Here is a 15,995-nt window from a genome sequence, read left to right as displayed (position 1 = left end):
CCACCCCATTATGCATGAAGAAAGAAGAACAAGTGACAAGTCAGTGCAGATGATTCAAAATGCAGTGGCATGAAAGGTGTTCCACCAGCCGAGTGGGCACTTGTCACTCTTCTTTTCAGACCACTACATTGGCTCCCTGTAGCTGCAGGTATTAAGTTCAAATCCTTGATGCTTGCCTACAGAGCAGACAATGGCTTATCACCGTATATGCCGTCCTGGTTATGATGTTAATGTGCAAGTGAGACTTACAGGGAAAATTTGGGTGTTGGTGGCAGGATTGACACTCCAGCCACCGTAAAAAAGCCTCACACTGTTCCATTGTGGTGCTGAGGTGTCGCCCGCTGCACACCAGGTGGTTCATCGTGTGGTGGGTGTGGCAACGAGCTATCAGCACATGCCTCCGAACCTCTGTCTCTCTCCCCCTCTCTATATATGGAGACACTTGTGAGGTCCTCTGCTGCTTCTTGACCACTCAGGTCTGCTGATGATGCCACCTCTGTCTGCATCAGATCTCAATCTACACTCTTTCCATGTTTAGCTCCTATCTGGTGGAACGAGCTGCCCACCTCCATTCAAATTTCCGACTCCCACAATATGTCCGAGTAGCGTTTGAAGACTCTCTTGATTGGGGACTCGGTGCTTGAAGTGGATACACACAATGTGCAACAAGGGATTTATTAACACGAAGAGTGAGGGGCACAGACGTAGGGGGCTTCCAGCATGGTGATGCAATTTTTGCCGTTTCCCCATTACAAAAGCAAGCACCCTTGACCTAATACTGGTGGTTGGGTATTGCTTTGATTTAGGAGCTACAATAGAAGATCAGTGAATGTTGGAGGTTGTCAATTTGGAGTTTCCAGCACTGCGATTGAAAATTTGGGACGCTAGACAACGGTGCCGATACTCATTTGAAAGTGCTGGTACTCAGCAGCTAAAAGTCAAGAAGTGCCCGTCAACTTTGTAACCTTACCCCGTTTCTAAAAAGTCCCCCAGCCTGATGTTTATTCGATTTTGTGGACCTCTTTTGCAAGTATCTTTGGATAAAAGTGTCTTCTCTGCAAATAAATATAAAATGTACAGTACATGTAAATGAAGAGAAATTTAATTTTACTGCTTGAATTACCAAGTAGGTAGTGTCTCAGATACTGAGAGTTCTGGTGTAAGTATGAGTTATGGAGTTGCCTTGAGTTTCCACTGCTGAGGGGTTCAGGCAAGAACTGAAGAGCCCCCGTCTCTCAATTACAGAAGAAGAAGCCCAGACAGGTGGATGCGTCCGTCTGAAACAAGCTAATAAATCAAGCTTTACCACTGCTTCTAATTTTAGACTAACAGCAGCGTCATTTCGCACCACTTTATGTTTTTAGGGCAATCGCTTAGCCCTCCGCACACTCGGGTAGGCGGGGCCTGAGAAAGTCGATGACACAATGCAGCAGCCGCTCATTAGAAATTCCAGGGGAAATCATTAGCAATTATCAATAGGTATAAAGACAGCGGCTTTGTTAAGATAATTAGAGGCTGCAGGAAGACGGATTAACTCAGTACAGTTAATTGCCTTTACTCCGCATTTCTCTCGTGGTAACTGGCAGGGCGCTCTTAATAGGCAGGCTCAGGACCCGTTTTACAAGAATGGCAAAATTCACAACGAGCCAGTGCTTAACAGAAAAAGGCTGAGTTGAGTTTTTCAACATTTAACCCCCTAAGCTCCCAGGAGCTATGCACAAAATCTGTGGTGTTTGGCATGGAATTTCTAATGGGGGCACAAAAACTTGAAAAGAGAGAAATAAGATGAGACTGTTAGGAGGGGTGGAGTGTACGTGAGTGTCATGGTTAGATGATACATTCATTTCTTTCTGCCTTTTTTGTTGATTTTTTTCATTGTTGTTCATTGTTTACTGTCACATCTGATAATATTGCTCTATTTATGTATTATTTAGCAGCCTCCTTAGCGTTATGTTTACCCCGAGAAAAATGAGTCATTTCAACAAGAAAAAAAATGTCATTACGTGCAACCGAAATATCCCTTTCTCGAGTGTATGCCCATAAAGCCTTTCTCGCCTCCTGTCCGGTTTTTTACTTTCCGTCTTTGAAGGCGACTCTCTCAGGTTGCCTCATATGCCTTCACTCTTCCTCATGTATCTCACACTTGAATCACACTCTTTCATCACAGCACCAAAGCCAAATTGAACAAGCCCATTAAAGCCAAACTGAGAAATCAGATTGCTCTGAAGGACTAATATTGGTGTTTGTGTATGGGAGGGTTTTGGAGCTCACTTGCACCCCCTACAGGTCATATCATATATTATATATAAATATATATATATATATATATATATATATATATATATATATATTGTGGCGGACAGGGACACACCTTCCGCATCTGTTCAGGGGGAGCAACCATGGGCAGCTCAATACCTCCCCCAGGATGCTGGATGGCAACCTCCCTGGCGGACGGTGATCACCCAACCTGTCGTATGGAGTCCTCCACAGCCTGGTTGGGGGCTTGAATGGCCACTAGGGGGAGCTGCATGGAGTCCGTAGCCCGGCTGGACGAATCTTCAGCCCCACCCAGAAGTGCAATTAGGTCCAGGTGGTCAAGCACCTGGAATGCTTCCTGGTGGGCTATAAAAGGCCAGCCACCACCACTCAGGGGCGAGAGTCGGGAGGAGGAGGACTAAGTTTTCAGGAGGAGTGGTGGTAGAGGAGAGAAAAGATTGTGTTGGTGTTGGAATAGTGCTTTGTGGACTGTGTATTGCCTGTGGGTCACGGGGAAGACGTGCGCCCACAGCTGAAGAAAAATAAAGGTTTTTGTTGGTTCATATGTGCCTTTGTGTCCATCTGTGTCGGGTCAGGCACCTATATAGTGCCTTTTGTTACTATATATATATATACAGTATATTGTCACACATGTGCGATTAGGAGGAAGCTAAGTGGACCAAGTGGAGGTAATTATCTGCCAGGCTAGGGGGTGGCAGGGTGCACTAATCCTACTTCTGTTATCTTTGCAGCCCAGATACAGGAAAACCTTCCCGACGTACCACCAACAACATCACCTCCAGTTCCAGTGCCACGAACGATGTCACCTCTGGTTTTGGCGCCACGAACGATGTCACTTCTGGTGCTGGCCACAGATGACGTCACTTCCGGTTGTGGCCTTTAAAGCCACCATCATCTCACTATTCAGTCAGTTCAATCTAGGAACTCAACGAAGCAACATTGCTTACTATAAATACCCAATTGCAGCCAGGGACAATATACAGGTGGCTGCCCCAAACCTTTTTTTTGTGTGTTGAGACTTTTACTATATTATATATATGTATTGTCACACAAGTGTGCATGGGAGACAGCTAAAGGGCCTGAATGAGAGCAATTCCATGCCAGACCAGGGGGTGGCGGAGTGTGCTAACTCTCACTTCTTTTCAGACCTTTTATGGGAAATTCCGCATGGCCATGATGACGTCACTTCTGGTTCCAGTCCTATCGATGACGTCACTTCCGGGCCCGGGCCCAATGACATTACTTCTGGTTCCGGCCATACTGATGACATCACTTCCTCCACTCTTCTTTAAAGCTGCCATCTTTTTACAAGCAAATCAGTTCGGTTTTGGACTCCAATCTGTATATTTCAACATATCAATTCATTCAGTTTTGCAGCCAGGAAACAATAAATGGGTGGCTGCCCCAAACCTTTTTTGTGGCATTTGTCCTAGTTTGTGACAATATATATATATATATATATATATATATACACTCACATACACATAAACAAAAATGCATGTCTGTTATTCGACCAGTGGGTAGCTCAGGGGTAGGCAGTATCGGTCCTGGAGGGCTACAATGACTGCAGATTTTTGTTCCAACTCAGTTACTTGATGCAAAATCAATTATTGCTGATGAAGCTCTTATTGCTCAAGTGACATTTTGAGGCTTCATTTTAGTGGTCTCACTTGTTAAGGCCCCACACCCTTAATTGCTTATTTCGGTCTTAAACAGCTGTATTTACTGTTTTAATGGCTCCTTATTAGCAATAAGATGCAAATGACAAAGGAGCCGGCAGTTCTCCATCAGACGTGTTTCCATTCACACCTGTGTGGATCCATTCTGCACTATTTGGTTTAATAAAACATTTAAGGGAAAAATGTGACAGACTGCAAATTATCCATTTTAGGCTTCAAATTGTTTAGATGATATCCTTGGAAAGGGAAAAATCTACAATATAAGAAGCTAACATTGCAGACTAACAAGCCATAAAATTAAATAAGGTCTGAGATTGGCAATCGTTGATTTTTAATTAAGCAGTTGAGTTGGAAGGAAAACCAGCAGCCACTGCGGCGCCCCAGGACTGCCATTGCCCACCCTTGGGGTATCTAGTTGGTGATGTGTTTTATTTACTGGCCTCCTCATGTGTGTGTGTGTTTTTTTTTTTTAATTTTGACCTGGTGGTGGGCTACTGCCCTCTTTTCAGAATTTCTATATAATTTATCATCTCCCTTAACATCTTTATTATTTGGGTAGTTTTGTCTTTTTTATTTATGTTTCATTTAAACTAGTCGTAATTTTTGAAGTCCATTCTATATTTGCACAACCCAATAAAAACTTCATAAAAAATTAAAACTATCAAGCAGGGGGAAATATAAAAACAAAACGGGGGGAAAAAAATCAATCCAGAGCACAACCACAGCCTGTGTGTAATCTCGGAGAGTATAAAATATCTTTTACAATCAAATAAAACCAAATCCACTCAGGTTCTGACAGATTTGTGCTACTTTGACACTGCATTCGTTAAGCACATTCTACATTGCCAAAATCAAGGTATTTTTCTTTTATACCAGATAATGCGCACAAAATGTATGCATTATTAAGAAATAGAAAACAATCCCACTTTAAAAGTGTATTTTAGGAGTGATGTGAAAGATGCCATAATAATAGTGTCACACACGTGCGCATGAGAGAATGGCTCATAAAAATGTAATTACACTCCCAACCAGGAGTTGGCGCTGTTGCCTAATGCCTTTTCTCTTGATTGACGGTCCCATCCCTAATGACATCACTTCTGGTTCCTGACCTGCTGAACCCACCTCTTCCTGTCCTCCCATGTGAAACCTGGCTCTGTCGCCATCTTGGGGCAGATGAAAATTGTCTCGCGTCATAACAGCAATTATAATTTTAATTCTTTACTAGGGGGCTCTGCCCCCTGCTCGCCAACCCCTGGGCGGGCGCTATGTGCTAGCCACGTCACGGATCTGCCACGCGCGTATGGGGAAGCGGATGTACAATTTAAACAGATTGTTATTTTCATGAGAATTGTAACATATGCATGATAGAACTATTTTACATTACAGCGAGTAATTAGCCATAGTAACAAATAGTAAAATGTAATAAATTGAAAGAAAATTATGTTTCATGGTGTGTTAGAGGTATTCTTTGCATTATACAGTCATATGAAAAAGTTTGGGAGCCCCTCTCAGGTTGCATAATAATTGACTCTCCTTTCAACAGTAAAGATAACAGTGGTCTGTCTTTCATTTCCTAGGAACATCTGAGTACTGCGGTGTTTTCCGAACAAAGATTTTTAGTGAAGCAGTATTTAGTTGTATGAAATTAAATCAAATGTGAAAAACTGGCTGTGCACAAATGTGGGTTCCCTTGTCATTGTGCTGATTTGAATGCCTGTCACTGCTCAATGCTGATTACTTGGTGTGATGAGCTCATTAAGCCTTGAACTTCATAGACCGGTGTGTCCATCACGAGATATAAAGGTATTTAAGGTGGTAAATTACAAGTTGTGCTTCCTTCCCTTTGACTCTCCTCTGAAGAGTGACAGCATGGGATCCTCAAAGCAACTCTCCAAAGATCTGAAAACAAAGATTGTTGAGTCTCCTGGTTTAGAGGAAGGCTACAAAAAGCCATCTCAGAGGTTTAACCCTTTGCAGTCGTATTTAATTTTCAACGTCACGCTACATTAGTTGTAATTAATTATTGAAAAAACGCCAATAATTACAGCAGTTATTTTTTTCAAGCACGTAGGAATAACACAGGCCACTTTTCTCGACCAGGCGACTGTGCAAATCGGTCAGAAACTTGCAGGGCCACCAGCGGTGGCCTGACGACCTATAGCGCACTTTTTACTAAGGCCAGTTTTCTGGCCTAACGACCGCAAAGGGTTAAACTGTCAGTTTCAACTGTAAGGAATGGAATCAGGAAATGGAAGGCCACAGGCACAGTTGCTGTTAAACCCAGCAGGTCTGGCAGGCCAAGAAAAATACAGGAGTGGCATATGAGCAGGATTGTGAGAATGGTTACAGACAACCCACAGATCAACTCCAATTTGCACAAAGAACATCTGTATGGCAGGGTGATGAGAAAGAAGCCCTTTCTGCACTCATGCCACAAACAGAGTCGCTTGTTGTATGCCAATGCTCATTTAGACAAGCCAGATTCATTCTGGAACAAAGTGCTTTGGAATGATGAAACAAAAATTGAGTTATTTGGTCAGAACAAAAAGAGCTTTGCATGGTGGAAGAAGAACACCGCATTCCAAGAAAAACACCTGCTACCTACTGTCACATTTGGTGGAGGTTCCATCATGCTGTGGGGCTGTGTGGCCAGTTCAGGGACTGGGGCCCTTGTTAAAGTCGAGGGTCAGATGAATTCAACCCAATATCAACAAATTCTTCAGGGTAATGTTCAAGCATCAGTCACAAAGTTGAAGTTACGCAGGAGTTGGATATTCCAACAAGACAATGACCCAAAACACAGTTCAAAATCTACAAAGGCATTCATGCAGATGGAGAAGTACAATGTTCTGGAATGGCCGTCACAGTCCTCTGACTTGAATATCATCGAAAATCTATGGGATGATTTGAGTCAGGCTGTCCATCAAATTGAACTGAACTGGAGAGATTTTGTATGAAGAATGGTCAACAATACCTCCATCCAGAATCCAGACACTCATCAGAGGCTATAGGAGGACAGCGTCTAGAGGCTGTTAGATTTACAAAAGGAGGCTCAACTAAGTATTGATGTCATATCTCTGTTGAGGTGCCCACATTTATGCACCTGTCTAATTTGGTTATGATGCATATTGCATATTTTCTGTTAATCCAATAAACTTAATGTCACTGCTGAAATCCTACTGTCTCTATAAGGCATGTCAGATATTCAAAGGAAGTTGCTACTTTGAAAGCTCAGCCAATGAGAAACAAAAATCCAAAGAATTAAGAGGGCTTCCCAAACTTTTTCATATGACTGTATGTTTTCATTCTGTTTGGCTTTGAAATTAACACGCAAATACTTTTTAAACTTACACTTTTACAGTTAAACTTCAGTAAAAACAATACTTGGAATTAACTTTTGTTGAATATCGCATTGAATTTTGATTCCGTGTTTGGAGTTACATCGTGACAATGCAATGTAAAACTGCCCGTGAGTGAATATCGTTTCTTTCTCTCTAATAAATAAACCGACTTTTTCGAATGTTTGTCCCTGTGATTTGTTAATTGTCATAGCAAAAGCTATTGTAACAGGAAACTGTAAACGTTTTAATACGAATGGCATATCGAGATCTCCTTTGGTATCTGATGTTATCCCCTGAAGATGCACTACATTACCTTTCTTGTCGCCTGTTAAAATTTTACATGTCAGAATTGTTCGACAGCATAGTCTATTGATACGCATTTAACCAATTTGCTGTGTAACCGATCGACAATTTTCACGTTAATTCGTCTGACTTCATCGTTTCGCAGTGCTAGGATGACCCATTTCTTCTGTTGATAACCCTTCAGGATGATATTCTTCAATAAGATTTGGACATAAGAAGTCTTCTTTTACTGGGAACTTAAAGTGAGGAAAACGGAAAAATTTATAAGAGCTGAGAGTGGAAGAACTGTGTCTGACAAAAGCATTAACACGAATGAGAGGTGAGAGGAGATAGTACCACGGGCATGGGCTGTTAACCGTAAATGGTTGAGAGGAGGGCAGGACTTGAACAAAATCTCTTGGCAATAGTCTCGTCTCAAGATTTTCTTTTATAATAGAGAAACTTTATTTTAGGACTGCCGAATATACGGGGATCACCACGGTACCTCAACGCGTTATCTGTGTTTTTTTGTCATTCTTACAATAGATAGATAGCGATCGACATATTCAAGGCACTGTTTCAGGGGTCTGCAGAGTTGATTCTGGAGGGCCACAGTGGCGGCAGGTTTTTGTTCCAACCCTGTTCCTTAATTAGAACCCCATCTTTACCAATAACAGACCTTATTGAGTTTTATGGCGTGTTCCGCTATGTCAGGTCACTTTGACATCGATGATCTCCCCCTGACCCCTTTCCAAGGATACCATCACAATGATTTGAAACCTGAAGCAGATGAGAAATTTTGATACTTTCTGGTATCCTTCCAAATATTTCACTGGACCAGATTCCAGTGGACTAAGAAAGTCTTTAGACCTCTTCAGTTTCTTCACACTTTATGGTGTTGTGGATTTCATTTTAAATGAATAAATGTGCCAGTGACCTACACTCAATAGTCCATAATGACAAACATGTTTTCAGAAAGGTTTGAATGTTTCTAAAAATCCAAAACTGAAATCTCTCATTTGAAGAAGGATTCAGACCCTCAGTACAGCCCCCCTTTGTAGTAGCCCCTTTTGGCAGCTACTGTGACGGAGAGGACTGAGCTACGAGGAGAGAGTGATCGAGATGAACCTTTTCAGTTCAAGCAAATGGAGATTAAGAGGTGACATTCCTGAAGTGTTTAAAATTTTAAAAGTAATCAGCAGTGTCATCACTAAAGGTTGGGATGAGGACCACACCGGGCGACACCATCAGAAGAGGTGACACCCAGATGACTGTCTATAAAATGTTTAGGCAGTGTTTCGGGCTGAAATCACCAAGGGGGAACCCCCCCCCCCAACTGAGTCAAACACCACCATACACCCTGTCTCTCCACCCCTAAGCCCCCCAGTGTCCACGTGCTGAAATCACCAAGGAGGGAAACCTGCTCGAAGAAAAGATTGAGTGTCTGTGGCTTGAAATCATCAAATAGGAAAGTTCCAGCATCAAACAACCCAGCTCTCTGCGCCGTGTCCACGGGCTGCAAATCAACAAGCGGCAAAACCCTTCATGTCAAGCAAACCAACAACCCAAGATTGTGGTGTTTTGACAATCGAGTGGCTGAAATAACTAAGGGCGAAACAAACTTCATGCGACAGTCAAGTATCTGCTGTGGCGGACGACCGGAACCCTTACCCAGCCAGGACGCCCCGAGTATGGAAGGACCGGGGGAGAGGGTATTTTCAAAACCGTTTCTCCCCTGGACCAACAGAGGGCAGCCCCCTTTTGGCTTGCAGTGGGGCCACAGGTTGTAAGCATGGAAGCTCAACCTTGCTGGGGCTCGCGGTGCCTGGATATTTACAGGGATCAATTTGGAATCACTTCCACCAAACCTGGAAATGCTGCCGGAAGAAACTCATTGGGCACCTGGAGACCTTCTGTGTGTCCTATAAAAGGAGCCAGTCAAATAACGAATGGAGCATTAATTCATTATAGCACACAGTTGGAACCCTAAGTGGGAACCCCCCTCACTCTTCAATGTATTTCATCAGGCCTTGAATCACCAACGGGGGAACCCCCCCCCCACCTCTCAAGCAGCCCCGCTCATCGAAACCACCTGTGTACCGTTACTGAGGTGAGAAAGCTGGTATGGTTAGCAAAGTAAAAATCTTAGTATCGATCCAACACTAGTCTCACGCTGGACATTCCACGATGCTGGACGCTGAACGTGAACGGATATTCGAAAGCATTCAGATGAACAAAAGAAGTGAACCCAAACTTCTTATATAAAAAAATGGAACAAAATTGTAATTTATTTTAGTCTTGGCTTCATTATACAACATCTTTTGTTTCTTTTGTTTAAGTCACAGCAAAAGATTAAGTGGTCATCGAGAGATCCTAGCAAATTAAAAAATAAGAAGTATAAAAAAAAGTGTGGCTAAAGTTCTACCTCCTAACTAAAGTTAGCAGACATTCACTCTTCTATTGCTTGTTTACAGTACTTGTACCTGCAAACTAATACAAAAAGAAACCCAAAATATTAGTAGTTTTGTTCAACTCAACAAACTTTGTAAATGATAGTTGATACAACATTACGGTACGATTAGCTAACGTTATTCAGTAGACAGAGTATGCCGAGTCTAATCCACTCGTGTCAGCTTTTACAGTCAGTAGACAAATCATTTTCAGTGCACAACAGTTAAACTGTTTTACTAAATGGAGAGGCGCACTGCTGTCTCAGTTTGAGGCGGTGCAGAACAAAAACGGGGCGTCGGGGTGGAGGGATTACCAGCCCAAATCCCATCCTCTGCTCCACAGAAGGCTAAGCGGACCCCCAAAAGTCACCGACAAGTCCTGGAGACAGCATCACAAAAAAGAACAAGAGCCGCAGCTAAGATTTCTCAGAGGCTAAAGTCGAGCTGCCAATCAAACATTTTGAGAAGAGAAAAAACAAAGTCAAGGCGATACGCTATACTAAAATTGAAACAAAACCACCGTCTGAAGTGTGCGTCCCATTGGCTTCACTCTGCCACAGACGAGCAAAGCTGAAAGTACAAAAAAAGAAGAAGAAAAAAACCAAAAACGGTCAGCTTCTTACTTTTGCACAATAAAGCAAAAAGAGTGTCTCTGTGCTTCCTGGAACGAGAAGCGAAAAATAAGAGAAAGAGAAAGAGAGAGAAAGAGAGAGAGACCAAAAGGAGGAGAGAGGATGGGGAGCAAACAAAGTCCTCTGAGGTTCACCACATGTAGTAGCTTCTCGTCGTGTCCACCTGAGAGGGCTTGGTCTCCGAGGATCCGTCCTTGTCCTTCTCGCTGTCTCCTTCCCACAGGTTGATGAGCGGTGGATAAAGCTCGTTGAGGGGAATGGAGGACGTTTTCTGCATGTACTTCTTCAACGAGTGATGATAGTTCTTCCTCTTGAGCCTTTTAGCGATGTAGACCGCAAACGAAGCAAAGCTGATAATGGCGAACATCGTCCCCATGACTGCTGCCAGAGCTGTGCTCGTTCCCTGATCTGAAATATCCAGGGCGAAGGCAGCGTTCTTGGTGGTTACATTCACGCAGGACTTCTGCGTTTGCTGGTGGATGTTCGACACGGTGAGGCAGACTTCGTACTCGGTGGATGGCTGGAGGTGTGTTAAATTGTACTCATGGACATCCACCGGCACCCTGGCGGTATAGGTAATGTGGGGATTATCGATCTTCATCGTCGCAGATGACCACTTCAGATTGGAGGTCATCACATTGGAGTTAACCTTCCAGGACACTAGGATGGAATGCGACTCAGTCTGTTTGACGTAGATTTTCATCACCTGAGTGCCATCAACCAGGGTGCCATTGACGCGAATGGTCGACACTCGGGTATCTGCTCCTTCCGAGTTTTGAGCTACGCAGGTGTACCGGCCAGAGTCTTCTACCTGAATGCGGGAGATTTCCAATGTGCCTTCACTGCTGAGCCGGTATTTGTTTGATAATGTGTCCACCGTTATTTTATTTCCCAGGGGTGTCACCCAGTAGATTTCTGGCTCTGGCTCAGCCATGGCGCGACAATCCAGACTGACCGTCATGCCTATGTCCAAGTTTAGATGATTAGGAAAAGTGTCATGAGAAATCATTGGAAGACACTGCTCGGTCGAGTCGTGCATTAGAACTTCTTTAACATTTTGTCCCCTGTATTCGGGGGGCATGGCACAGAACATGGATAGAGGTTCCATGAACCGAATGTTTGTCCTGTTTGAATTCATCCACTGTATGACACAGTCACATCGAAGTGGGTTACTGTGGATACTGACCTCGCGGAGATTTGGAAGGGACTCCACAGTCTTCTGGTAAAGGGCATTTAGTGCATTATTATTAAGCATGAGGCTTTCTAACGAAGGAACATCACGAAACGCCAGCCTGTTTACGTACGACAGTTTAGGGTTGTTGGTGGCCTCCAATTTGGTCAACTCGGGGAGATTATCAAGGGCATATCGATCGATGGATACCAGCTCCACCATGTTGTTAATGCCAAGCTCCTTCAGGTGAAGCATATTCCTGAAATCCCCTTCTTGGATTTTATGAATGGGATTTTTGTTCAGGTCCAGGAATTTCAAATTTGGAACATTTTGCAGAGCATGCTGGGGGACCTTTACTAGTTTGTTGTCATAAAAGGAAAGGCTTTCTAGGTTATCCAGACCAACTAGAGCACTTCCCGGAATGTCAGTTAGATCCATTCCTGCCAGAACTAAGCTCCTTAGATTGGCTAGTGGCTTGAAGTTCATATCCAATATTCCAATTACCGGATTCTCCCCAATCATGAGGATCTCCAGATTAGGAGTGGATTCAAACCAGCGACTGTCTATGATTTTCAACTTGTTAGAGTTGAGATGAAGCCTCAAAAGATTTCGCAAGCCAGAGAAAGCATTACTAGAGATGGAGCTGATTTGGTTGTGGTTGATATAGAGCTCCTGAAGGTTTGTCAGATCCTGCAAGCAATGATCGGGCATTTCCTTGATCTGGTTCTCCTCAAGGTGCAAAGTCGTAAGCTGGGACAGGTTGGTCAAGCCAACGTCCTTTATGTTGCTGAAGTTGTTCTGAGATAAATCCAGCTCGGTAAGATTAAACAGCTGCTCCAGCTCATCGGTGGTCTTTGCAATGTAATTGCTTTGCAGCAAAAGGACCTGGGTGTCACTCGAAAGGTTACTGGGGATTCGGGTAAGGCGCAAGTCATTGCAGTCCACGGTTGTGGCCTCCCTGTAGGTTGACTGTGGAGTAAACCAAGGCCTGATTTCACAAACGCACAACTGGGGGCACTCGCTGTTCGGCACGGAGGAAACGGTGAGTGACGCAAATAGTAATCCTAGGAGCAGCCGGCAAATTACCAAGGATAACCTCTCCCCCGCCATGCCGTAGTCCCAAAAATCCCAGTCAACTGGAGGGAGGTTTACAAAGTTCAATAAGCCAAGACGATTGGATAGCAATGATCGGAAGCGGTTTAGCAGTCTCTCATGGAACCTCTCACGTCTTCTGGGAGCTTCTCTTCACTGATTTAAGCTTCAAGAACAAACCTGAAAAAGAAGAACATGTATGTCAGGAAGTGGAATCGCAAAGAAAGATCTACCACAGGGCGTGGGAGTTGGGTTTGGATTGACTGAAGATGCACAAAAATATCAGGCAATGGGAATCACTGGGAAATCGTGGGTCTCTTTAAAACACCACTTGGATAAGATAACAATATGACAGCCATTTCCACTTTTCTTTGTCCTTAAGCTGATTCCCCAGAAACTTTGTGGTTGAAAACTTACAAACCACAATGGACCCCCTTCAGTTAAATTCTTGGGAATGTGTGTCATAATTTGTTTTAGAGGTTCCGTCATCTTCTTATTATGATAGGACTGAAAGTAAAAGAGATAAATGTAAAATATTCTCTCTAGGTGATTTTCAGTTTAGCCTGGTGTGACCACTCGGGGGCGTTGCAGCACCCCAAACCTTAGACACCAGTTCCAGGTTAATTTGCAGCAAATAGAATACAATACAATTTATTTTTGTATAGCCCAAAATCACACAAGACGTGCCGCAATGGGCTTTAACAGGCCCTGCCTCTTGACAGCCCCCCAGCCTTGACTCTCTAAGAAGACAAAACAAAAACCCTTGTAGGGAAAAAATGGAAGAAACCTCAGGAAAAGCAATTCAAAAAGAGACCCCTTTCCAGGTAGGTCGGGCGTGCAGTGGGTGTCAAAAAGAAGAGGGTCAATACAATACACAGAACAGAACACAAGTAATCATCAATACAGTATAAAAATAAAAATATTACAAGTATGGAGCAGAATTCAACAGTAGATGATATCACATAATAAGATTTGGATTTGTTTAGAGTCCTGGAGACTTCAGCCATCAAGCTGCCTCCCCCATTTGGCCAGTGCTGGGCCAGCCAATCCGATGAAAGGACCCCTCAAATGCCTTATACAAAGGCTTCAAACGTGACATAAACCAACACAATTCTTCTCCTTCTTTTTCCTCTCTCCTTCCACTCCTCCAGGTGAGTTTGTCCTTCTTCCACCTGACTCCATCTCGCCCGGATGAGGTTGAGCAGCCTCTTTTATCGTGGACCTGGGAGTACTTCCGGTTCTAGAACAGAGCCCCAAGGAACTACTTCTGGGTCAATCGGAAGTCCCTAAAAGTAGGGATTGTGGATCCTATCATCTCCCCCTGGTGACCTCCACAGAAACCCACCCAGGCTGCTTTATGGGACTACAGGTCCCAGCATGCCCGTCACGTGAGGATTCTAATCCTAGGAGGTCACCTGCCACCTAGTGTATTGGGGGATAAAACATTTATCAGTGCTTATCTCCCCCTGTCCTTCTGTTGTACTGGACTCCCGGCCAGGTAAGGGTCCTTGTTCAATCCCAACCGGGGGAGCCAGTCTCTGCATGCCGTCCATTACGCTATCTACAAATTGTCATTTATGCAAAATAAAAGTGAAGCTGGTTAACTTACTCGCTTAACTTTTCCAAGTTGAGGAATCAATTAAGGAATCTAACCTCAGTGGTTTGAGCAGCACAGATAAAAGAGAAGTTTGTTTTTACGATAAACCAAACGAGAGGTCGAGGAGGCTGGTACACATTAATCACAAAAGCCTAAATACTGAAGCCAAAACGCTATTCAGAATTCCTAATAAAAATCCAAAATGAGTTGGAGAACAAATTGATTTTTTTTTTTCCTTTCTTTAGGCTTTTTTGTAAATTGTTACAACTTAATACTGTAGTAGCCGATTGGCTGCTGAGGAGGGTAGGCGGGTCCAGGGACAAGACTGAGAATTGCGAGATGTTCAAGCTAAGGAAGAGCTATTCACAGAACCTTCAGGAAGGTGAAGGGAAGTGGGTGGAGTCTGGGTGTGGCGGCAGGAGTTAAATAGGAGACGGACCGATGAAGGAAGGATGCTGTTTCTTCTGAAGGAGTGAGGGGTGAAGAAGTGTTAGATTGGTTAAGACGTTCAAGAGGCGTTTCCTGTGGCCAAAAACAGCAGGAAGGTTTAGGCGTGCCATTTTGTTGATTTGAACTAAACCCCCAGTTTGGATATCCTCAAGTTGGTGTGTGTGTCATTACTGCCGTCCCGTGGGTCTTTACGATACTCTCACGGTTGTTGTTGAGGTTGATCCGAAGTTCGCATGGGAGTTTGTCCATACTGAGGCGGTGTGTTGATGTCAAACTCTCATGGCTACTAATGTGCACCCATAAAAACCACCCATAAAAATTTAAGAACCAAAATAATAACTGTAAAAAATGTCAAAAAATAACTAAATCTCTATTCAGACAGGATTAGATTTACACCAGGAGGCAAGGTAAAATAATTATTATCGTAGGATTCTGTAATTTTAGCCATGTCAGAATTGCTCGTGTCCATAACTTTTTATGGACGGTGCGTTCACATCCTGGTAAAGATTACAGAGCCTTTTAACTCTAAAAGTCTGTAAAGAACAACTGAAACAACTCAACACCATAGCACTCAAAAAGGTGCGCAGGGGATGAGCAGAGGGGAAGGGATTCCCCCTTGAAGACTGGATATGATATGAAATCGACCAACGAGTGCCCGGGGCTGGAGATGTCTGTTTGGGATTGACACCGTTGCAATCGCATAAACACGTAAAGACAATGAGTTGTGTGACAATAAACCCTCTCAGACGTCACGAAGGTTTGGGGCAGCCACCCGTATATTGAGATCCTGGCTGCAAATAATTGAAAAAGTACATAAGAGATGTTTCGAGATCAGAGTCCACAACTGAACTGAACTACTGCCTTAAGATGGCAGCTTTAAAGCCAAGTGGAGGATGTGACGTCATTAGGGCCGGAACCGGAAGTAACCTCATCTTCACCACCGGAACCGGAAGTGATGTCATCAGCAGCGCCCAAAACGGAAGTGGCATCATCCGAAACATTGGAGCCAGATAAGATTTCCCGG

General features: G+C 43.6%; 1 protein-coding gene across 1 annotated transcript in view; it reads right to left on the bottom strand.

Annotated features, from left to right (window-relative positions):
* Positions 1-10,590: 10,590 nt before the first annotated feature.
* Positions 10,591-15,995, bottom strand: part of lrrn1 (leucine rich repeat neuronal 1) — a 40,095-nt gene continuing 34,690 nt past the window's right edge. Inside the window, exon 2 of the mRNA XM_028825142.2 lies at positions 10,591-13,104. Coding sequence (XP_028680975.1) covers positions 10,792-12,942 — 2,151 coding nt within the window. The 5' untranslated portion in view covers positions 12,943-13,104 and the 3' untranslated portion in view covers positions 10,591-10,791. The remainder of the gene's footprint in view (positions 13,105-15,995) is intronic.

The sequence above is a fragment of the Erpetoichthys calabaricus genome, chromosome 18 (assembly GCF_900747795.2).
Source record: "Erpetoichthys calabaricus chromosome 18, fErpCal1.3, whole genome shotgun sequence".
Lineage (NCBI taxonomy): Eukaryota > Metazoa > Chordata > Cladistia > Polypteriformes > Polypteridae > Erpetoichthys > Erpetoichthys calabaricus.
Note: the sequence above shows the minus strand (reverse complement) of the source record. Positions and strands in the feature narration are given on the sequence as shown.